The 24,218-nt window shown below is 40.5% G+C and overlaps 1 protein-coding gene across 2 annotated transcripts in view; it reads left to right on the top strand.

Moving 5' to 3' along the window:
• The first annotated feature begins 903 nt into the window (after positions 1 to 903).
• The window catches only part of ITGAM (integrin subunit alpha M), a 67,987-nt gene continuing 44,672 nt past the window's right edge, over positions 904 to 24,218 (top strand). For both annotated transcript variants that reach the window (XM_037033645.1, XM_037033644.1), the window contains exons 1-2: positions 904 to 1,007; positions 2,126 to 2,231. In XM_037033645.1, coding sequence (XP_036889540.1) covers positions 923 to 1,007; positions 2,126 to 2,231 — 191 coding nt within the window. In that variant the 5' untranslated portion in view covers positions 904 to 922. The remainder of the gene's footprint in view (positions 1,008 to 2,125; positions 2,232 to 24,218) is intronic.

Genomic DNA, 24,218 nt, shown 5'->3' with positions numbered 1-24,218 from the left:
TTCTCACCTGAGGGGCTATGTTCACTGATTTCAGGGAGAGAGGAAGGGAGGAGAGAGAGATACAGATAGATATTGGCTGCCTTCTATAAGTGCCCTGACAAGAGATCAAACCCATAATCTAGTTATGTGCCTGACCTGGAATCGAATCCACACCCTTTTGTTGCACAGCGTGATGCTCCAACCAACTGAACTACCTGGCCAGGGCACTCCCGTGTCTTTAAAACAGATGTAGAAAAGTCTAGATGGAATGTAAGGATGTATCACAGACTGAGACATCATTCAACCATTGCTCTGTTGAATGGTTGGACATTGGTATCTTCTATTGGATATTTAGGCTGTTCTAGTGTTTCACTATTAAGAACAATGCTGCATTGCGCAAGCTCATACATCCATCTTTGACTGTACTTTTCAGCTATTTATTTAGGATAAATTCTTGGAAGTGAAAATTTCTGGGCAAAGGGTTTGATGCTTTTTTTGAAAAAATAAAATAATATTCTAAAAGCACCAGGTCTCTCTGTATCTGCGTTGTCCTTATTGTTGGCTACAAAGGAGCACAAGTCTGGCTGATGGGTATTCCGGTTTCCTTGGGCAGAAGGGAAGGACATTTTGCAAAGTGTGCTTTCAGGGCGACACAGAGGGCAACCTCCCACACTTTCACGGCTTGTATTAATGTTTAGAACACACATTCCAGGAGTCAGGTCCTACGCCTATTCAGCTTGCTTTTCATAGTGCTTTAGCCAACACTAGAAAACAACACCTTTGAAATAGGGATCTTTCTGGTTGGGCTAGGAAGCTGTGTAGGGTGGGAGCAGAGACTCTGTGCAGCCTCAAGAGGAAGGCTAAGCAAGCCTGTGTGCTTACTGAGCTCCACCCTCTTCCTCTGAGTCTCTAAGAGATTTCTGCTCCTACTACTTCTCTTTTCATGCTTTTCCTGGCTTTGGTGGTTCGTGAGGCTACAGGGTTCTTGCTGCCTCCAGCCATGGCTCACAGAGTTCTTCTATTAACAGGTGCGCTAGAACCTGGGATGGGCAGTGGAGCAGGGGAGCTTGTGATGAGGAGGAGGGGAACTTTTGAGTCTGTGAGTAGAGAGGGGTGCAGAAAATCTAGGAGTTAGGTTGGAGAGAGACAAAAGGCATTTGGGAAAGTATACGAAATTCATGAGGAAGCAGAGAGTAGACCTAGGCCCAGACAGGGTAATCGTAGAATCTTTCATGAATAACTAAATTTATAGATTTTGCAAGGGGGATTGGCTGGCCCCTTCATTCACAGATGAGGAAACTGAGACCTAGAGAGGTGAAATGACTGCTAAAGGGCGCACCACTCCCACTTTACCTCCAGTTCTATTTTCCAAGGACCTAGGTATAAATGTTTATTGAATGGCAGATGATCAAATGATTTAACTTTGTTTCCTTTTATGCCCATGTTTTGTGGCAAAACAAATGAGCCAAATGAGCCAAAAAAGGGAAAGAAATGCTAGAATCATATAGGAAGGAAGTTGCCAATGGAGAGGCTTTAGGAACTTGGTTATTGGGTCAATCAGCAGGGTGAGAACATAGGGTGGGTCTCAAAGAGAAGCTGAAAGCACCCCACATTGATGGTCATGGGACAGGGGTCAACAAACTATGGCCTATGGGCATAAGGCAAGTGTTCCACCACTGACTTTTGTATAGTGTGTGAGCCTCAGGTCACAGATGAATATTTGAAATAGATTCATGATTGGGAACACTAATTTTGAATCCCAATGAAGGGAAATGTTATCTCCTCCAAAGAATTCCATTTGTGTCATTAGCAAATTTGCATTTAAAAAGTATACTCAATGATTATATTTTGAATTTCCAAAAGGAAAAATTTGTGGAAATGCATTTGCTCTCTTGTTATGTTAAGTACCTATGTAATATACTCTATCTGCCAGTTGGCCCACAAAACCTCAAATATTTACTATCTGGACTTTTACAGAAAAAGTGTGCTGACCTTCAGGCTATCAGAGCTGAGTCTTGAAGGCAGACATCTCCATACTGGTTTAGGGCGAATCCTGGCAGGAAGATGCACACTGCAGGAGGACAAACTGCTTTTTTAGCTATGTTCTTATCTCCTCCTGACACTCACCCCTTTGTTTTCTCCCCAGCCTTAGCCTTATGTCATGGGTTCAACTTGGACACTGAAAATGCAGTGATCTTTCAAGAGAATGAAAGGAGCTTTGGGCAGAGTGTGGTCCAGCTTGAGGGATCCCGGTAAGGGTCACAAGTGGATCTCCTTGTAACATAGGCTTTCCCTCTAAGACCTTACACCTGAAAAAATTGCAATTTCCTTTTTAAATTCATTCATTCACTCATTCATTTATTTATAGAGAGGGGAAGAGAAAGAGGAAGAGAGAGAGAGAAGCATCAATGTGTAGGTTGCCTCTGGCGAGCTCCCCACTGGGGACCTGGCCTGCAACCCAGACGTGTGCCCTAACTGGGAATCAAGCTGGTGACCCTTTGGTTTGCAGGCCAAAGGCATTCAATCCATGTAGCCACACTAACCAGGGCCTTTCCCTCCTTCTTTAATTTTGTTTTGTTTTTCTTGATTTATTTTTGAATAGTTAATACAATTACAAGGTTCTAAATTCAAAAGATACCAGAGTGTGATAGTGAAAAATTCTCCACACTTCGTTCCCCAGTACCCATCCCAGGAGGGTTTTTAAATTTAAAATTTGATTATTATTATTTTTAAAGTATATTTGATTGATTATGCTATTACAGTTGTCCCATTTTCCTCCCCTCTATCCCCCTCCACCCTGTACCCCCATCCGTCTAGCATTCTGCCCCATTAGTTCATGTCCATGGGCACTCCCTTGTAGGTAAATACTGCTTTTCTCTTGCTGCTTTAAGATTCTCTCTTTTGTTTAACCTTTAGCATTTTAATTATGATGTGTCTTGGAGTGGGCCTCTTTGCATCCATCTTGTTTGAGACTCTCTGTTCTTCCTGAAATTGTATGTCTATTTCTTCAGCAAATTAAGGACATTTTCTTTCATTACGTTTTTTCAAATAGATTTTCAATTTCTTGCTCTTTCGCTTCTCCTTCTGGCACCCTTAAGATGTGACTGTTGGAAAACTTGAAGTTGTCCCAGAAGCTGCCTACACTATTGGGTTTTTTTTTTGAAAGATTTTATTTATTTTTAGAGAGGGGAAGGGAGGTAGAAAGAGAGGGAGAGAAACATCACGTGTGGTTGCCTGTTGCATAACCTCTACTGGGGACCTGGCCTGCAATCCAGGCATGTGCCCTAGACTGGAAATCAAATGAGCAACCCTTTGCTTCACAAGCCAGTGCTCAACCCACTGAGCCACACTGGCCAGGGCATATCCTCAATTTTTGAGTCTTTTTCCTTCGTGTTGTTCTGATTGGTTGTTTTTTGCTCCCTTATGTTCCAAATCATTGATTTGATTCTCAGCTTCATCCACTCTCCTGCTGTTTGCCTGTAAATTGTTCTTTCAATTAATGTATCCTTTTTTCTGCTGTTGAAGTCCTCAATATATTCCTTGAGCATCCTTATAAACAGTGTTTTGAGCTCTGCATCTAACAGATTGCTTAGATTCCATTTTGTTTAGCTCTTTTTCTGGAGTTTTGATCTGTTCTTTCATTTGTGTCATGCTTCTTTTTCTCCTCATTTTGGCAGCCTCCCTATGTGTTTTTTTAATGTATTAGGTAGGGCTCCTAATGTGTGTTATGACTCCTTGTCTTGGTAGCATGGTAATATAGTAGGTGTCCTGTGGACTCCAGTGGCACAGCCTCCCCTATCACCAAGCTGGGTAGGAAAGGTGTGCCCTCTGTGTGGGACGAGTACACTCTCCTCTTGTAGTTGAGCCTTGGTTGCTGTTGGAAGGTCAATGGGAGGGATTTACCCAGTTCATTCAGCTCAAGGACTGTCTGTGCCCACTGACCACCAACCTCTGCCCTCTGTGGAGGATGAGCTGTATAAGGGCTGGGTGGTGGTGCTCTGCTGTGGTCTGTAGCTGTCCACTGGTTGCACAGGCTCTGAGGTTTTTCTAGGTCGTTCAGGCCAAGGTCAGCTCTGACCTATGTTTTGCCAGGGTCACCCTGCCTGAGCTAGAAAGCAACCTGAGATGGCTGCTATTTGTGCTGAGCTTGGAGATTCCCATGCAAAACCAAACTGTGAATCTAGGCTGGGTGTTGCTAGTGCCCTGCCTGGGGCCACTTAGAAAGAGGTGCTGGGGCTGGGGAATCAATGAGGTTGGCTATTCCTTGTTTGAGAGAATTTAGGAAGTTGTGAAGCATGAGCCAAGACCAGCCACTCGTATGGAAAAGTCTCTTTTAACAACTTGAGTGGGCCTGTAATTTGGGTGGGATGGAGTCTGAGAAGATCTCCAGGGCAGAGCAGTGTTAGTAGCCAGGTTCATGGAATCTCAGATATGGCACCCGTCTGCCAGCTCTGTGGCTCATGTGGGGAGGGTTCAGAAAAGAGGCAATGACCTTTCTGCCTGGAGAAAACTCTTCCCCAGCTCTTACCTTGATGCCAGATGTTCACTTCTGCCATGTATAATACTGGTGCATTTCAAGCTGCTACTGCAGTGCTAGAGCTCAGAGGGAGTGAGTCGGAGTAGGTGAGTTTGTGTGCAGGTTCTTAAAGAGGAACTGCTTGGGACTCCAGAAGTTTTATTCACTATCTGTGTCCCTACTGGTTTTTGCAGCCAGAAGTTTTTGGGGACTTATCTTCTTGTCACAGGAACCCTGGGCTGGGGGCCCTGGTGTGGGGCTGGGATTCTTGCTCTCGAGATGTCCCTCCCTAATTTTTTTCCACCACACATCGGTGTGACCAGTCTATTCCACATATCTGTCACTCCTACCAGTTTGGATGGATGTGGTTTCTTTTTTAAAAAATATATATTTTATTGATTATGCTATTAAAGTTGTCCCATTTCCCCCCCTTCATTCCCCTCCACCCTGCACACCCTCTCCCACTCACATTCCCCCCTTTAGTTCATGTCCTTGTGTCTTAAGTTCTCTAGCTTTTACATTTCCCATACTTTTCTTTCCCTCCCCTGTCTATTTTCTGCCTGCCATCTATGCTACTTATTCTCCATACCTTTTCCCCCTCTCCCCTCCTCCCACTCCTCTGTTGCTAACCCTCCATGTGATCTCCATTTCTGTGATTCTCTTCCTATTCTAGTTGTTTGCTTAGTTTGTTTTTATTTTAGGCATGGTTGTTAATAATTGTAAGTTTGCTGTCATTTTACTATACATGTTTTTTATCTTCTTTTTCTTAAATAAGTCCCTTTAACATTTCGTAAAAAAATGGGTTTGGTGATGATAAACTCCTTGAACTTGACCTTATCTGAGAAGCACTTTATCTGCCCCTCCATTCTAAATGAAAGGTTTGCTGGATAGAGCAATCTTGAATATAGGTCCCTGCCTTTCATGACTTCAAATACTTCTTTCCATCCCCTTCTTGCCTGCAAGGTCTCTTTTGAGAAATCAGCTGACAGTCGGATGGGAACTCCTTTGTAGGTGACTGTCCCCTTATCTCTTGCTGCTTTTAGGATTCTTTCCTTCATTTTACCTTGGGTAATGTGATGATGATGTGCCTTGGTGTGTTCCTCCTTGGGTCCAACTTCTTTGGGACTGTCTGAGCTTCCTGGACTTCCTGGAAGTCTAATTCCTTTGCCAGACTGGGGAAGTTCTCCTTTATTATTTGCTCAAATAAGTTTTCCACTTGTTGCTCTTCCTCTTCCCCTCCCCCTTCTGGTACCCCTATAATTTGAATGTTGGAATGTTTATAGATGTCCTGGAGGTTCCTAAGCCTCTCCTCAGTTTTTTTTTTTTGAATTCTTCGTTCTTCATTCTGTTCTGGTCGAAAGTTCCTTTCTTCCTTCTTGTCCACTCGATTGATTTGAGTCCCAGTTTCCTTCCCACCACTGTTGGTTTCCTGTGCATTTCCCTTCATTTCATTTAGTTTAGCATTCATTTGTTCCTCTAATTTGTGACTAAAATCAACCAGTTCTGTGAACATCCTGATCACCAGTATTTTGAACTGTGCATCCGATAGGTTGGCTATATTTTTGTTGCTTAGAAGTATTGGCTCTGGGACTTTGAGCTGTTCTTCTGCTGGAGCCATGTTTGGTCTGTTCTCGCCTGTTAGGTATGAGGGGTGGAGCCTTAGGTGTTCACCAGTGTGGGGCCACCCAGGTTGCTGGGTTGTGATGCTGTATGTGGGGGTGGGGTCTGAGAGGGAAGTATCGCACTTTGCTCCACTCTCTGTTGCACCTCAGTCTCTTCTGCAGCTTCCCCCAAGCAAACTGGGCCATTCTGGTGCTCATTCCCATGTGGGTGGGCTTGTGTGCATTCTAGGACTCTGTGGGTCTCTCCAACAAACTTTCCTGTGAGGCTGGGAGTCTCTCCCTGAACCTCAACCCCCACATGTATTTTCAATCAGTGTTTTGAGGCTTTATTTCCCAGCGCTAGGACCCTGGGTTGTGCAATCTGTCTCTGCCCCCAGTTATCTGCATGTGAATGTGGGACAGCTGCCTGGTCAGCCAGCCACCTTTCGCACGGTGCCCTGCTTCTCAATTGCTGCCTCGCTGGGTCTGCCTGTTGCTACCCCACGCCTGGGGTTGGCCAGCCACCACATAGGTGTCCAGGGTCTGCCAGGTGCTGTCTTGCGTGCCCGGGGTGCCTTGTGCGCCCAGTGTCACTGCTTCCAGTGCCTGGACCTCTCTCGCCCAACTCCGCCCCATCAACCGGTCTGGATGGATGTGTCTATTTTAACTCCTTGGTTGTCAGACTTCCATACAGTTCAATTTTCTCTCAGTTTTGGTTGTCATTTTGTTTCTAAATTGTTGTTCTTATTTTGGTTGTTCAAGGAAGTACAGTGTGTCTACCTATGGTTTCTTGGCTGGAAGTCCTGGCTGTGGTTTCTTTGATTCCACAATTGTCCACTCCATTTAACTTGATTTCTGGTGGGTCTAAGTATTTGCTGTTTTATAATTTAGTTGTAATTTGATATGGTTTTGCAAGGAGGGAAGCTGTGGTTTACCTATGCTGCCATCTTGACTACAAATCTGGCTGGTTTGTTCTGAGCCTTGTAAACTTTAAAGACTATGTATTCATTACCAATGCCCTATGTAAATGCTGGAGTTTCTTTCTTATCAGAAGGGGCATTTGCCCAATAAAAGTCATGTTCACCATCTTTACAGTTTCTGGTATCGCGGGTCAGCATGAGTGTACTTCCTACAGTCCTGATAGATCCTCTCGAAAAATTCAGAAGTGTGCTCATCTGGTCTTTGTTGAACAGCCAGTATCACATTCAGACTCTTGCTTGGGGACTGTCTTCTTAAGTCCTTCTAGAATACAATTTCTGTAATGTTCCAGGTGGACTAGGCTCCTACCATTTGGGTTCCAGTCAGGCTGTATCAAGGGAATTGCCAGAGCTGAGTTGGGGATCCTATTGGGATTCTCTTGGTGGATATGTTGGGCCTCATCATTAGTCATCTCTCATCTGCAGTTAACAAGATATTTAGGAGAGCCTGTACATCTGCCCAGTTTGGAAGATGAGTGGCAAAAATGTAGGCGATAAGATCTGCCATTTTTTTGTGGATCTTCCCTATGAGGGGGTGGAATTCTTCCAATTTAGTAAGTCTGAAGTGGAGAACAGATTATGGGCCCAAGTGTAGCTAGTGGGCTGGTCTTCCTGATTTACTACACCTACAGGATATTGCCTCAAGGCAAAATGCCTTGCTCTGGATATGGATGCTTTCTGTCCAAAATGGGTGTCCTGATGGGTCTTTGAGGGGGAGACCAATCCCTCGTCATACTGGGTGGAGCTGTTGGCTCTGTGGTCTTTTACATTAAGGGCAGCTCTCAAAGTCGGTGGTGATGAGGAAGCTCCTCCTGCCAACAACCCTGGGTTCCCTGGGTTCAGAACATTGATGAGGTTTATCTCCTCGGTCTCCTTTTCTTTCTGTGTCTTACTCTCAAGAAGAGGTTTTCAGCCTCCTCTGTTCTCTGTACCATCAAGCAATTTTCTGTCTCTGGCAAAATCTTATGATATGATGACACACATGCATTGACATAATGAATTTCATCCCATCTATTCAACTGTTGGCAATACTGTTTCAACTGAATGATGGTATGATAACTTAGGGAGCCATACATGGGCCACATTTCCTCACAATCCAAAACATAGACAGGCCACACAGTATTACAATAATATATCAGTACCTCCTTGGATATTGTATAATGACAGTACATGCTCCAGTCTGTCTGCCAAAATCCTACCCAGTGGGTTCCCTCTAGGAGCCAGCACAGAACTTTCCTTACAGGCCTGGGCATACAGGCCAAAAGGTATAACCAAAGAAATCCAAGAAACCTGAGAGCATAAAAAGAAAACCAGTATTCATGATGCCATTATTTCAAAGAGTACAAGCAAATCTGCCAACCAGTCTCACAAACTGTGGTCCTCACACAATGGCTTCTCCAAAGCAGTTCTCACCTGGACCTCATTTCATGGCCTTTTCACAGGCCTGTTTCATTTTTCACCAGCCAGGTGTGTTTGGGTGGCCAACACCTTGGGTAGACATGCAGAAAAATTCCTGGAGACTGGGAAACCCCACAGTCCCACTCTGGGTTAACCAGCCACAGGCAGGTAGGATCCCACCAGAGTTACCATTGCTGTTACTGAACAGCAAGTGGGGCCCTGCTGCCCATCATCACCCTGTAGACAAAATTCTGGAGGTAAAGGTTTGGTAATAAAGGAAAGGAGTCTTTATTCAAAAGCTACACAACTGTGGAATAACCACTTTCCACATGCATTAGTCACTTAAGCCTTTGACTTGAGGCTAAACTCTGTAACACTTTAGTTACAGCTTCAATCATTTAAAACTATCATTTAAGACTAAACTATTTAACAACTGAGTTCTATAATTCCCCCTGTAAGTTTTTAGTTATTTTACTTCTATAAGATTAGTTTACCAACTAAAACAACATAAGATACAAAAGCTACCCAATTTTGGAAGAAGAGCCAGGCTTCTGTCTCAGAGCTCATCCCCTCTAGAACACCCAAGGGAGACTAGCCCTGCCACCCTCTGCCAGGCTAGCCCAATCCTAGGCTGTGCCTGGAATTTCTTCTCCCACCCAAATTCCATCCAAAATACCATTAGTTGGGAAACACAGGGAGCTGTAGCATGATCATCCAGGCATCCTTGAGGAAGAGAGCCCGAGAGCCAGTCTCTGCTCTCTTTCTATTTTAAGTCTCTGGCCCAACATTTCATGTGCTCTGGAGGCAATCAGCTTCTCAGTCTCATCCTAGACTGTTTACAGTTGCCTCCTCCTATGGCCCCTCTCTACTCCTCCCCAGAGGTCTGATCAGATTTTTCTGTATCCTCACCCTCCTGCCTGCTCTATGGCTGTATTGCGGGGAGGGCTCAGAAAAGGGGCAATGAATGTCCTCTTCCCACCTTTCTGTCTGGGAGAAAGCTATCCTCCATCTCTTGCCTTAATGCCAGACTCTTCAGTTCCTCTCTGCATGCCACTGGTGCCTTTCAAGCTGCCACCCCTGTGCTAGAGCTCAGAGGGAGTGAGTCTAAGTCTGTGTGTGGGTTCTTTAAGAGGAGCTGCTTGGGACTCCAGGAGTTTCTTCCACTGACTCAATCCCTGCTGGGTTTTTCAGGCAGAAGTTTTGGGGACTTATCTTCTTGGCATTGGGACCCTGGGCTGGGGGGCCTGGTTGAGGCCGAGACTCCTCAGTTCCTCAGTCTCAAGATATCCCTCCTGAATTTTTATCCACCACATGTGGATGTGGGACCAGCCTGTTCTCCATCTTCTCCCCTCCTGTCAGTCTGGATGGATGTGGTTTCTTTAATTCTGTGGTTGTCAGACTTCCATTCAACCTGATTTCTGACAGTTCTGAATGATGGTTTGATATTTTAGTTGTAATTTTGATGTGGTTGTGCTGTGTTTACCTATGCTGCTATCTTGACCTGAAGAGTCAGATCAAAAGTTTTTATCTTTACCTGGCTGGTGTAGCTCAGTGGATTGAGCGCGGGCCTGTGAACCACACGATCTCGGTTCAATTCCCAGTCAGGGCACATGCCTGGGTTGCAGGCCAGTTCCCAGCAGGGGACTCACGAGAGGCAACCATACATTGATATTTCTCTTCTTCTCTTCCTCTATAAAAATAAATAAATAAAATATTAAAAAGTTTTTATCTTTAAATTACAGTTTACGTGTAATATTCTTTTGTATTAGTTTCAGGTGTATAGCAAGTGGGTAGATAATCATATAATCACTTTTACAAAGTCTTCCCCCTGGTATTTCCAGTGCCCACCTAGCACTGTACATAGTTATTACCATATTATTGACTATGTCCCTATGTACTTTACATTTCTGTGACTATTCTGTAACTACCAATTTGTACTTCTTAATCCTTTTGCCTTTTTCTCTCATCTGGTCAATCCCCATCCCCTCTGGCAACCATTAGTTTATTCTCTGTATCTATTAATGAGTCTGTTTCTGTTTTGCTTGTTCATTTATTTTGTTCTTTAGATTCCACATGTAAGTGTAATCATATGGTATTTGTCTTTCTCTGACTGACTTATTTCACTTAGCATAATACCCTCTAGGTCCATCCATGCTGTTGCAAATGTTAAGATTTCATTCTTTTTTATGGACAAATAATATTCTATCGTATGGGCACTTGGGCTACTTTCATATCTTGGCTGTGGTAAGTATATAATGCTGCAATGAGCACAGAGGTGCATATATTCTCTTGAATTAGCATTTTGGGTTTATTCAAATATATATTCAGAAGTAGAATCACTGGGTCATAAGCCAATTCCATTTTTAATTTTTTGAGGACCCTCCATACTGTTTTCAGCAGCTCTATCAATTTACATTCCCACCAATAGTGCACGAGTGTTCTCTTTTCTCCACATCCTCGCTAACACTTGTTTGTTGATTTATTGCATTTCTCTGATGATTAGTGACATTGGGAATCTTTTTCTCTTAGTTTTCCTTTCTAAAAATATTTTATTTATTTATTTTAGACAGAGGGGAAGGGAGGGAGAAAGGGGGAGAGAAACATCAATGTGTGGTTGCCTCTTGCACATCCCCCACTGGGGATATAGCCTGCAACCCAGGCATGTGCTCTGACTGGGAATTGAACCCGTGACCCCATGGTTTGCAGGCCAGTGCGTAATCCGCTGAGCCACACCATCCAGAGGGAGAATCTTTCCATATGTCTATTGGCCATCTATATGTCTTCTTTGGAGAAGTGACTATTCAGGTCCTCTGCTCACTTTTAAATTGGATTTTAATTTTTTTTGGTGTTGAGTTGTATGAGTTCTTTATACATTTTGGATATTAACCCTAGAGATGTACCATTGGCAAGTATATTCTCTCTTTAAGTAGGTTGTCTTTTCGTTTTGCTGACTTTTTAAAAATTTCTTTTAAAAAATTCTCACCTGAAGACATTTTTTCTTTGTTTTTAGAGAAAGGAAGGGAAAGAAAGAGAAACATCTCTCTAACATCTCTAATCAATGTTAGAGAGAAATCTCAGTTGGTTACCTCCTGTATGCACCAAGACCGGGGATTTTGCAAGCCCAGACTAGGGATCAGACCTGCATCCAGTATGTGCCCTGCCTGGGAATTGAACCCACAATCTTTTCATTATAGGATGACACTCCAACCAATTGAGCCACACCAGCCAGGGCTTATTGATGGTTTCCTTTGCTGTGTGAAAAAGTTTTTAATTTGATGTGGTCCCATTTGTTTATATTTTTCTTTTGTTTCCCTTCCCTGAGAACTACATCAGAAAACATACTGCTACAAGAAGTGTTCAAGATTTTACTGCTTATGCCCTGGCTGGTATAGCTCAGTGGATTGTGCACAGGCCTGCGAACCAATCCAATCGTGGATCGATTCCCAGTCAGGGCACATGCCTGGGTTGCAGGCCAGTTCCCGGCAGGGGACTCACAAGAGGCAACCATACATTGATATTTCTCTCCCTCTCTCCTTCCCTTCTCCTCTAAAGATAAATAAATAAAATCTTTAAAAAAAGATTTTACTGCTTATGATTTCTTCTAGGACTTTATGATCTTGAGTCTAACATTTAAATCTTTAATCCATTTTGAGTTTATTCTTGTGTATGGTGAGAATTGGTGGTCTAGTTTCAGTTTTTGCGTGTATGTGTCCAATTTTCCCAATGTGATTTATTGAAGAGATTGTTTTTATCCTTTTGTATGTTCTTGCCTCTTTGTCAAATATTAATTGACTATATAGACATGGGTTTCTGTTCTGTTTTATTGATGTATATATCTGTTTATTTTTAAAGTTAAATTATTTTATTGTTTTTCAATTACAGTTGCCTGTATTTTCTCTCCCCTCCCCCTCCCCCCTCCAAACCCACGTCATATATCTGTTTTTATGCCCGTATCATACTGGTTTTCTTTTTTGCTCTTGTCGAATAATGTTTCATTGAAATTTTTTTTGTATTTATTAAATAGCTGGGTATTCCATTGCACCACTGTTGCTCTCATGAGGGTGGCAGCCCACAGACTGGTCAGTCCTCAGTATCTCTGTAATGGTCCCAGAGAGTTCTCTAGCTGAAGATCAGTGCTGAATCTGTTGGGCAATGTTGACAATCTCATCAAAAGTGATATTTCCATGATTCTTAATGTTCTTTTTGTTTGTTTGGTTTTTGTTTTGCTTCTTTCTATCTCATGGTGGTTCTTTGAGGGCTCTGATGATCAAGGAAGAGCCTGAAGGTACCATCTCAATCTGAGCCTGTCTGTTCTGAATGGTTAGTTTCACTGGTAACCCCCAGGCCCATGTAATCATGGGTTGCTTTGGCAATGTCATCACCAATCTTTTTTGGAGACCAACTCAGGGGGCTGATCTTGGGGTAGACATGGCACCAACTTTCCCACCAGTGCACCTCAGGTATATGACTTTGATCTCAATGGAGTTCAACTTCAGTGGCATGGTGGAGGCCGCTGGTGTTGGATGAACCTGGATTTGGGAAGCCTGAAGAGTTATACCTAAGTTCCTCTGAGCCAAAAGTAGTACCATGCTGTTTTTACTATAGCCTTGTAGTATAGTTTGATAACAGGTACCATGATACCTCTAACTTTGTTCTTCTTAATTGGGGTCTTTTGTGCTTCTATATACATTTTTGGATTATTTATTCTAGTTCTGTGAAATGTGCCACTAGTATTTTTATAGGGTTTCTTGTGTGTTCTTCCAGAGACATTCTATGCTGGATATATCTCCACACTTCCGTAATCCACCTCTTGTACATAATTTGTAGCCCACATTATACTCAAAGTATGGCCTGCTGCCAGTTTTTGTAAATACATTTTATTGATCCCCCCTCCCCAACTCATCGTTTATTGTTTATGGCTGCTTTGGAGCTACAATGACAGAATTGAGAGGCAATGAGAGAGATTATATGGCTTGCAAAACCCAAAATATTTATGTTTACAAAAAACATATTTATGGATATAGTATTCCTTTCAAGTTAGAGTTTGCTGGCCTCTGCTCTATACCAACCATCTTTTGTGTTTTTCTTTTTAAAATTATTTATTTAATCCTTATTGTATTTTTCCATTACAATTTAGTCCCCTTATACCCACCTCCCCACAGCAATCACCACACTGTTGTCCATGTCCATGAGTCCTTTTCAATTTGCTCAGTCTCTCTACCCCTAACCTCCCCCAACTGTGTCCCCAACTCCCCCACTAGATATCATTTGCTCTCCATCATGAGTCTGTCTGTTTTGCTTGTTAGTTCAGTTCATTAGATTCTACGTGAGTGAAATCATATGGTATTTGTGTTTCTCTGACTGGCTTATTTCACTCAGCGTAATGTTCTACAGGTCCATCTGTACTGTTGCAAGGGGTAAAATTATCTTTTTTATGGCCAAGTAGAATTCCAGTGTGTAAATGTCCCATAGTTGTTTTATCCACTCATCTGCTAATGGACACTGGGGCTGCTTCCATACCTTGGTGATTGTAAATAACGCTGCAGTGAACATAGGGATCTTATGTTCTTTCAAATTAGTGTTTTGGGTTTCTTTGGGTATACTCCCAGGAGTGGGAATCACTGGGTCAAAAAGCAGATCCATTTTTAATTTTTCGAGGTATCTCCATACTGCTTTCCACAATGGCTGTACCAGTCTGCCCCCAAAAGTGTAAAAGGGTTCCCCTTTCTCCACATCCTTGCCAACACTTGTTGTTTGTTAATTTATTGATGATAGCCACTTTGATAGGCACGAGAGAGGGTATCTGATTGTGGTTTTAATTTTCTCTGATAATTAGTGATGTTGAGCATTTTTCATATGTCTATTGGCCATTTGTATGTTCTCTTTGGAGAAGTGTCTATTCAGGTTCTTTGCCCATATTTTAATTTTGTTGTTTCTTTTTTGGAGTTGTGTTTGTAAATACTTTATAAATTTTGACAACTGCTTATCAGATGTATCAGTGAATATGTTCTCCCATTCTGTGGGTTGTCTTTTAATTTCGTTGTTTTTCCTTTGCTGCAAAAAAACCTGTTAGTTTGATGTATTCTCATTTGTTTATTTTTCTGTTGTTTCCCTTGCCTGGGGAGATATATTTGACAAAAAATTTGTCTGAGATTTTGCTGCCTCTTTTCTTCTAGAATTTTTATAGTTTCTGATCTAACATTTAAGTCTTTGACTCATTTTGAATTTATTCTTCATGCGTAGTGTAAGAAGGTGGCCTCATTTTATTTTTCTGCAAATATCTGTCCAATTTTCCCAATACCATTTATTGACTAAACTATCTTTAGCCCATTGTATGTGTTTGCTTCCTCTGTCAAATATTAATTAACTATAAAAATGTGGGTATATTTCTGGGCTCTCTATTCAGTACCATTGATCTATGTGTGTGTTTTTATGACAGTACCAGGCTGTTTTAAATAGTATAGTCTTGCCCTGGCTGGTATAGCTCAGTGGATTGAGCACAGGCCTGCGAACCAGAGGATCACGGTTCGATTCCCAGTCAGGGCACATGCATGGGTTGCAGGCCGGTTCCCTGCAGGCCAACTCCCAGCAGGGGACGCACAAAAGGCAACCATACATTGATGTTTCTCTCCCTCTCCCCTTCCCCTCTAAAGGTAAATAAATAAATAAAAATCTTTTAAAAAAACTAAAAAAAAATAGTATGGTCTTGTAGTATGGTTTGATATTAGGTAGTGTGATTCCTCAACTTTTTTCTCTTTTCTCAGGATTGTTGTTGCTATGTGGGGCCTTTTGTGGTTCCATATGAATTTTTGAAATATTTGTTCTAGTTCTATGAAATATATCACTGGAGTCTTGATAAAAAGTGCATTGAATCTATAGATTGCTTTGGGTAGTATGGACATTTTAATGATGTTAATTCTTCCTATCCATGAACATGGTGCTTCTGCTTATTTCTATCTTCTTCAGTTTCTTTGTTCAGTGTCTTATAATTTTACAAGTAGAGGTCTTTTACATCCTTAGTTAGGTTTATTCCTAGGTATTTTATTCTTTCTTAAGCAATTTTGAATGGGATTATTTTCTTTTTTTTTCTCAAGCAAAAATGGATGCTTTTATTTATTTTTTTAAAAATCACTTTATTGTTGTTCATTTACAGTTGTCTGCATTTTCTGCCCACCACTCACCCCTACCTCAGCCAATCCACCTCCCTTCCTTGCTTCCACCCTTCCCTTTGGTTTTGTCCATGTGTTCTTTATAGTAGTTCCTGAAAACCCTTTCCCTTACTGTTCCCTCCCTTCTCCCCTCTGGCTATTGTTAGATTGTTCTTAATTTCAGTGTCTCTGGTTATATTTTGTTTGCTTTTTTCTCTTGTTGATTATGTTCCAGTTAAAGGTGAGATCATATGATATTTGTTTCTCATCACTTGGCTTATTTCACTTAGCATAATGCTCTCCGGTTCCATCCATATTGTCACAAAGGGTAGAAGGAATTGTTTTCTTAATTTCCCTTTCTGTTAGTTCATTATTGGCATACAAAAATGCAAATGATTTCTGGATATTAATTTTGTATCCTGCTACTTTGCTGAATTCATTGATCAGATCTATTAGTTTCTTGGTGGAATCTTTGGGGTTCCCTATGTACAGTATCCTGTCATCTGCAAATAAGGACAGTTTTACTTCTACTTTTCCAATGTGGATTCCTTTGATTTCTTCTTCTTGTCTCTTTGGCTAGGACTTTCAGTACAATGGTGAATAAGAGAAGTGAAAGTGGATATTGCTGTCTTGTTCCTGATATTAAGTGAAATGCCTGTGGTTTTTGCCCATTGAGTATGATGGTGGCAGTGGGTGTGTCATATGTTGCCTTTATTATGTTTAGGTATGTCCCCTCTACCCACCTTGCTGAGAGTTTTTTTCATAAATGAGTGCTAGATTTTATCAAAAGCTTTTTCTTCATCTATTGATGTAATCATGTGGTTTTATCCTTCATTTTGTTTATGTGATGAATAACATCTATTGATTTGTGAATGTTGTACCATCCTTGCATTTCCAGAATAAATTGCACTTGATCATGGTGCATGATCTTTCTCATGCGTTGCTGTATTCAGTTTGCTAATGTGTTGAGGATTTTAGCATCTATGTTCATCAGTGATATTGCCTATGATTTTTTTAAAATAAATATTTATTTATTTATCTTTAGAGGGGAAAGGAAGGAGAGAAAGAGAGAAATATCAATGTATGGTTGCCTCTCATGAGTCCCCCACTGGGAACTGGCCTGCAACCCAGGCATGTGCCCTGACTGGGATATTGCCTATGATTTTTTTCTTTGTAGTGTCTTTATCTGGTTTTGGAATTAGGACAATGCTGGCCTAGTAAAATGAGTTTGGGAGCCTTCTCTCCTCTTGAACTTTATAACTAATTTGAGAGGAGAGGTGTTAGCTCTTCTTGAAATGTTTGGTAAAATTTGCCTGTGAAGTGATCTGGTCCAGGGCTTTTGTTTGTTGGGAGTTTTTTGTACTGCTTCAAATTCATTAGGTGTAATCCATCTATTTAGATTCTCTGATTCTTCCTGGTTTATTGTTGGAAGATTATATGTTTCTAGGAATTTATCCATTTTTTCCAGGTTTTCCCGTTTGTGGGCATGTAATTGTTCATAACATTTCCTTATTTATTTATTTATTTATTTATTTATTTATTTATTTGAATGAAAGTGCTCAGACTTGGCTTTCATTCTTTCTTTTTTTAAAGATTTTATTTATTTATTTTTAGAGGGGAAAGGAAGGCTAGAAAGAGAAATATCAATGTATGGTTGCCTCTGGTGTGTCCCCTGCTGGGAACTGGCCTGCAACCCAGGCATGTGCCCTGACTGGGAATCGAACCTCGAACTTGTGGTTCTCAGGCCCGCACTCAATCCACTGAGCTACACCAGCCAGGGCCCTCTTTTAAAAAGTATATTTTCTTAATTATGGTATTACAGTTTTTCCATATTTTTCTCCTTTTTATCTACCTCTGATAAAGGGGTATCTGTGCTCCCTCCCATCAGCATTCCTCCAACTTAATTCATGTCCATAGGCCATACATATAAATTCTTTGGCTTCTCCATTCCCTATACTATTCTTAACCTTCTACTGTCTATTTCATACTGCCAATTATACTTCTTATCCTCTGTACTCTTCCCCCCTGGCACATCCCACCCTATCCCTGCCAATAACCCTACATGTTATCTCCATATCTGTGATTGTGTTCTAGTTGTTTTCTTAGTTTGTTCTTTGCTTGTTTGTTTGTTTTTTAGGCTCAGTTGTTGATAGTTGTATGTTGCCATTTTACTGCTCATAGTTTTGATCTTCTTCTTTTTCTTAGATAAGTCCCTTTAACATTTCACATAATAAGGGCTTGGTAATGATGGACTCCCTTAACTTGACCTTATTGGGAAGCATTTTATCTGCTCTTCCATTCTAAATGATGGCTTTGCTGGATAGAGTGATCTTAGTGCAGGTTCTTGCTTTTCATCACTTTGAATACTTCTTGCCAGTCCTTTCTTGCATGCAAGGTTTCTTTTGAGAAATCAACTGGTAGTCTCATGGGAACTCCTCTGTAGATAATGCTCTCCTTTTCTTCTCCTGCTTTTAAGATTCTCTCCTTATCTTTAATTTTGGGTAATTTAATTATGATATATCTTCGTGTGTTCTTTCTTGGGTCCAATTTCTTTGGGACTCTCAGCTTCCTAGACTTGTATGTCTATGTCCTTTGCTAGAATGGGGAAGTTTTCCTTTATTATTTTTTCAAATGCATTTTCAATTTCTTGCGCTTCCTCTTCCCTTTCTGGCACCCCTATGATTCTGATGTTGGAATGTTTGAAGTCGTCCCAGAGGTTCCTAAGCTTCTCCTCATTTTTTTGACTTCTTGTTTCTTCATTCTGTTCTGGTTGAATGTTTATTTCTTCCTATTGTTCCAAATCATTGATCTGAGTACCAGCTTCCTTCCCTTCATTGTTTATTCCCTATATATTTTGCTGTATTTCACTTTGTATAGCCTTCACTTCTTCCTTTATTTTTTTATCTATATTCAATCATTTCTTTAAGCAATCTGATTATCACTGTTTTGAACTCTGCATCTGATAGTTTGGCTATCTTCTCATCATTTAGTTCTTTTTCTGGAGTTTTGATCTGTTCTTTCATTTGGGCCACAATTCTTTGTCTCAGTGCACTTGTTATGTTGTAAGGGGCAGAGTCTTAGGTATTCACCAGGGCAGGGCAATCCACTTTGCTGCATTGTGGGGCTGTATGTGAGGGAGACATCAAAGAGGGAACACTGTTGCCTGCTCAGCTCTCACCCTCCTTTCAGTCACTTCCCCTGTTACCCACAGGCAAAATGGGTCCTCTGGTGCTGATTCCCCATGTGGGTGGGTTTGTGTACATTCTAGGAACCTGTGGGCCTCTTCAACAAACTCTCCTGTGAGACTGGGAATTTTTCCCACTGCTGTGACTCCCACAGATTTTTATAGACAGATTTTTATAGGTTTTTGAGGCTTTATTTTCCAGTGCTGGAACCCCAGGGTGTGCAGTCTGTCTTGCTCCCTAGTTATTCCTCCCAACTTATCTGCACACAAATGGGACTACCTGGTCCACCAGCTACTGCCTTGCTGTGTGTCCTCTCTGCCCCTCTTACCAGTCTGGATGAACATTTCTTCTTACTCTTTGGTTGTAGAACTTCTATACAGTTTGATTTTCTGCCAGTTCTGGTTTGTTTTTTTGTTTTTAAATTTGTTGTTGTCCTTCTTTTGCTTGTGCGAGGAAGCAAAGTGTATGTACCTATGTGTCCATCTTTGCCAGAAGTCTGTTCATAATGTTTTCTTATAATCCTTTGCATTTCTTCGGTGTCAGTTATTTTTTCTCCTCTTTCATTTCTGATTTTATTTGTTGGTTCTTATTTCTTTTTCTTCATGAGTCTGGTTAAAGGTTTATTAATCTTGTTTATCTTTCGAAAAACAGCTCTTGGATTCACTGATCTTTTGTATAATTTTTTAAGACTGTGTTTCATTTATTTCTGCTGTGATCTTAATTATTTCTTTTTTCCTATTCACTTTTGGTTTTGTTTTTTGTTCCTTTTCAAGTTCTTTGAAGTGTGAAGTTAGATAGTTTATTTGAGCCTTTTCTTTTTTCTTTTTGGAATAGGCTTGCTTATTGTTTTTTGAGCTCTTTTTTGGTAATGCTATGAATTTCCCTCTTAGTATTGCTTTCCCAGTGTCTCACAGATTTTGAATTGTTGTGTCCTCATTTTCATTTGTTTTAAGGTATATTTTGATTTCTTCCTTGATCTCATTGTTGACCCATTCATTGTTTAATAACATGTTATTTAGCTTCCATGTCTTTGTGTGTTTTTCATTGTTCTTTTTGTGGTTTATTTCTAGTTCATAGCATTGTGGTCAGAGAAGATGCTTGATATGATTTCTTTTTTTAGGATATAATTTCATTAATTTTTATTGTTGTTTAAGTATAGTAGTTTCCATTTTCTCCCCACTACTCCCCCCAATCCCAGCCATCCCCACTTCCCACCCTTGATCCTTGATTTTGTCCATGTGTCCTTTATTGATATTCCTGAAAACCCTTTCCCCCTCCCCCCCATTATCCCCTCCCACTTCTCTTCTGGTTACTGTCAGTTTGTTCTTAATTTCAATGTCTCTGTTTATATTTTGCTTGGATGTTTGTTTTTTTATTAGGTTCTACTTATAGGTGAGATCATATGGTATTTGTCCTTCACCTCCTGGCTTATTTCACTTAGCATAATGCTCTCTAGTTCCATCCATGCATTCAATCTTCTCACATTTATTGAGACTTATTTTGTGTCCTGGCAGGGGTCTTTCCTAGAAAATGTTTCATGTGCACTTGAAAAGTATGTATATTCTGCTGCATTGGGGCGAAATGCTCTGAAGATATCAATTACATTCATTTGACCTATTGTGTTGTTTAAGGCTGCTGTCTCCTTGTTGATTTGCTGCCTGGAAGATCTACCCATTGAAGTCAATGTGGTGTTAAAATCCCCAACTATGACTGTTTTTCTGTTGATCTCTCCTTTTATGTCTATCAAGATTTACTTTACATATGTAGGTGTTCCTATGTTGGGTGCATAAATGTTTACTAGGATCACTGTATTTTACTGTATAATACACTCCCATGAATAATGGGCACCCATGTTTTTGGCCCAAATTTTCAGGAAAGAAAACTTTTGTTTTATTTTTATAATTCAGTTATTTATTTATGTATAGAGAGTTCTTTTTTTGTATTATAAATGAATATTAACATTTATTTTTGAACATATTATGATAAAAGAAATTTTATGTAACAAATAATTACAAAACAAAAGAACAGATACAAGGTGTTTCGGATACTACCCATGTATATATAACACGCATCCTTATTTTTCCCTAAAAAATAGGGAGGAATGTGGGCGAAAAAGTGCGCAGTATACATGGCAAAATATGGTATATCCTCTTGTTGGATTTTTACCTTTATTATTATGTAGTGTTCTTCTTTGTCTCTTACTATAGCGTTGGTTTTACAGTCTATTTTGTTAGATATAAGTACTGCTACCCCAGCTTTTTTTCTTTTCCATTTGCATGAGATTTCTTTTTCCAACTTCTTACTCTTAGTCTGTGTGTATCTTTTGACCTGAGATGGTCTCCTAGAGGTAGCATATATATGAGTCTGGTTTTCTTATTCATTCAGCTACCCTCTGTCTTTTGGTAAGAGCATTTAAGCCATTTACATTTAAGATGATTATCAACAGGTATGTACTTAGTGCCATTTTATTGTTAGACTGTTTTCCTCTTTTTGCTTTCTCGTTTTCTTCTTCTTTTTCTTATAGCAAGCCCTTTAACATTTGTTACAGTACTGGTTTGCTGTTAACAAACTCCTTTAGCTATTTTTTTTTTTTTGGAGTGGGAAGCTCCTTATTCCTCCTTTGATTATAAATGATAGCCTTGTTGGGTAAAGTAGTGTGGGTTGTAGGCCCTTGATTTTCATCACCTTGAATATTTCATGCCACTCCTCTCTGGCCTGAAATGTTTCTGATGAGTAATCAGATGGAAGTCTAATTTGTGCTCCATTGTAGCTAACTACCTGCTTTTCTCTTGTGGCTTTTAGAATTCTCTCCTTACCTCTAAGCTTTGTCATTTTAATTAGGACGTGTCTCAGTGTTGGGCTCTTTGGGTCCAACTTGTTTGGGACTCTTTAACATTCCTAGACCTCTGCAACATTTTCTTCACCAGATTAGGGAAGTTTTCAGTAATTATTTATTCAGATAGGTTCTCAGCCCCTTTCTCACTGTCTTCTTTTGGTGTTCCCATGATGTGGATGTTGTTATGCTTGAAGTTGTCAAAGATGTTTCTTAAGCTCTGCTCATTTTTTTAAAATTCTCTTTTCTTTTTGCTGTTCTGCCTGATTTTTTTTCTACCTTGTCTTCTGAAACACTGATTTGGTCCACTGCTGCATCTAACCTACTGTTTATTCCTGTCAGTGTATTATTAATCAGATATTGCACTCTTTATTTCTAACTGATCCCTTTTTTTAATGGTTTCTATGTCTTTTTTCATGCTGTTGAGTATCCTTATAATCATTGCTCTAAACTCTATCTGATAAATTGCTTACCTCCATTTCATCTAGTTCTTTTGGAAAATTCTCTTGTTCTTTCATTTGGGGCCTGTTTCTTTGTCTTCCCACCTTGGCTGCTTTTTTGTATTTTCTGCCTTATATGTTAAGCTAATCACTCTGTAATCAGCAGTCAGGCAAAAGCACCACAGGATGGGGCAGAGTAATTCTTGTGGGAGGGGCCATTGCTTCTCTTCAGGCAGATGCTGTTCTGAGGCGAGTGCTATGCCTGAGAGATGGCTCCTGCAGCATGGGGGATGATTCAGCACATGGACCCTGGTAGCTGTTACCTCAGTTCTCTCCCCAGAGCCACCAACCCCAGACTCTCCTCAAGCATCTCTAGTCCACTCTGCCCTCCCTTTAACATTACCCAGGATAAGTCGCTGCAAAGGAAATTTTGTGCTTTGGCCCTTCAAGAGGCTCTCTGTGTCTCCAGCCATCTCTCCCTGGCTGCCAGAAACCCTGCTGCTTTTCACAACTGGATGTTATCTGAGTTCATTTCCAGCTCTGGAGCTGGGGAGCCCCAGCCACTGAAATATCCCTCTGCAGCTGCCACCTGTGGGAGCCAAGCCAGCCCTCTCACATCTCCTCTGCACTCCCTACCGGTCACATTGCGGTGAAGCGTTTTCTTCTGTCTGTCTGTGGTTATAGGGCTTTTCTCCAGTTAGTGTTCAGTTGGTTATTCAAGATGATGTCTCTACAATTTAGTTGTAATTCCAGATTGGTTCTAAGAGGAGGTTAGTGTAGCTTCCACTTACTCCTCCACCACCTTGGATCCTCCATTTTTTTCTTAATAGAACATGGCAATTGTACCAGATAAGTACATAAAGAGCTTACTCACTTTTTATGCTTGCATCATATTCTATTATTTGAAAGTACTATAATTCATATTTGTGCAGTATTACCTTTAAATGTCTTCTTAATGGGCATTAGATTGCTTCCACACTTTTTCTATATGAACAGTGCTGTCATTTTACACATGGGTAAATATATTTGGAAGTAATCCCTAGAACTAGGATTGCTAGATCAAAGGGCACATATGTGTATGTAATTTTAGTAGATTTTTCCAGATTTCCCTCTATAGAGGTGGCAACAATTTACACTCACACCAGAAATTTATGGAAACATTTCATGCCCATTTTCCAATCTAACATGTTATCAAACTCACTGATCTTTGCAAATTGAATAAGTGAGAAATGGCATCTCAGTTTAGCTTTAAATTACATTTTTTAATAAATGAGAAATTATTTGCTTTTCTGTGAACACTTCCTTTTTATCTGTTGCTCATTTTTCTATTGGATTATTTTTTTCTTTATTAGTTTGTAGGAGGTATGACTATATTGAGAAAAGTAACCTGGAGTATGAGTTGCTAATCTCTTTCCCACTAGTTTATCATTTGTATTTTAACTTCGCTTATGGTAGTTTTTTGCAGACAGAAATTTATTTAAAATGACTGTGTGATTGAATTTAACCATGTTTATTTATTTACTAATTTTCTTGATGTTTGATCTTATTTATTTGTTACTCTTAGAAAATCTCATTTTTTTCCAATTTTTTAATTTAATTATTTTTCAAGTACAGTTTTCTGTCTATTACTCCCATCCCATCCCACCTCCCATCCTCCCCCCTCCCTCCCATTTCCACCCTTCTCAGTTGTTGTCCATATATCCTTTATATAGGTTCCTCTAAATCCCTCCCTTATTTCCCCTGAAATTCCCTCCCCTCTCCCCTCTGGTCACTGTCAGCCTGTTCTCTATTTCAGTGTCTTTGGTTATATTTTGCTTGCTTGTTTGTTTTGCTGTTTAGCTTCCCATTAGAGGTAGAAAATCTCATTTTTTGTATGTATTTTTAAAATTTAATTATTGTTCAAGTACAGTTTTCTGTCTTATATTCCCAACCCTGCCTCCTAAGTGCTCCCCACCTCCCTCCCGTTTCCACCCCCACCTTAGTTATTGTCCATGTGTCCTTTATACTTGTTCCTGTGAGTCCTCCCCGTTTTCCCCTGTGATTCTCTCCCTTCTCCCCTCTGGTCCCTGTCAGCCTGTTCTGTATTTCAGTGTCTTTGGTCATATTTTGCTTGCTTGTTTGTTTTGTTGGTTAGGTTCCTA

Source organism: Sturnira hondurensis, unplaced genomic scaffold (assembly GCF_014824575.4).
Source record: "Sturnira hondurensis isolate 20B ecotype Veracruz unplaced genomic scaffold, ASM1482457v3 Scaffold0021756, whole genome shotgun sequence".
Lineage (NCBI taxonomy): Eukaryota > Metazoa > Chordata > Mammalia > Chiroptera > Phyllostomidae > Sturnira > Sturnira hondurensis.
The sequence above is the reverse complement of the archived record's forward strand: the minus strand, read 5'-3'. Positions and strand labels throughout refer to the sequence as shown.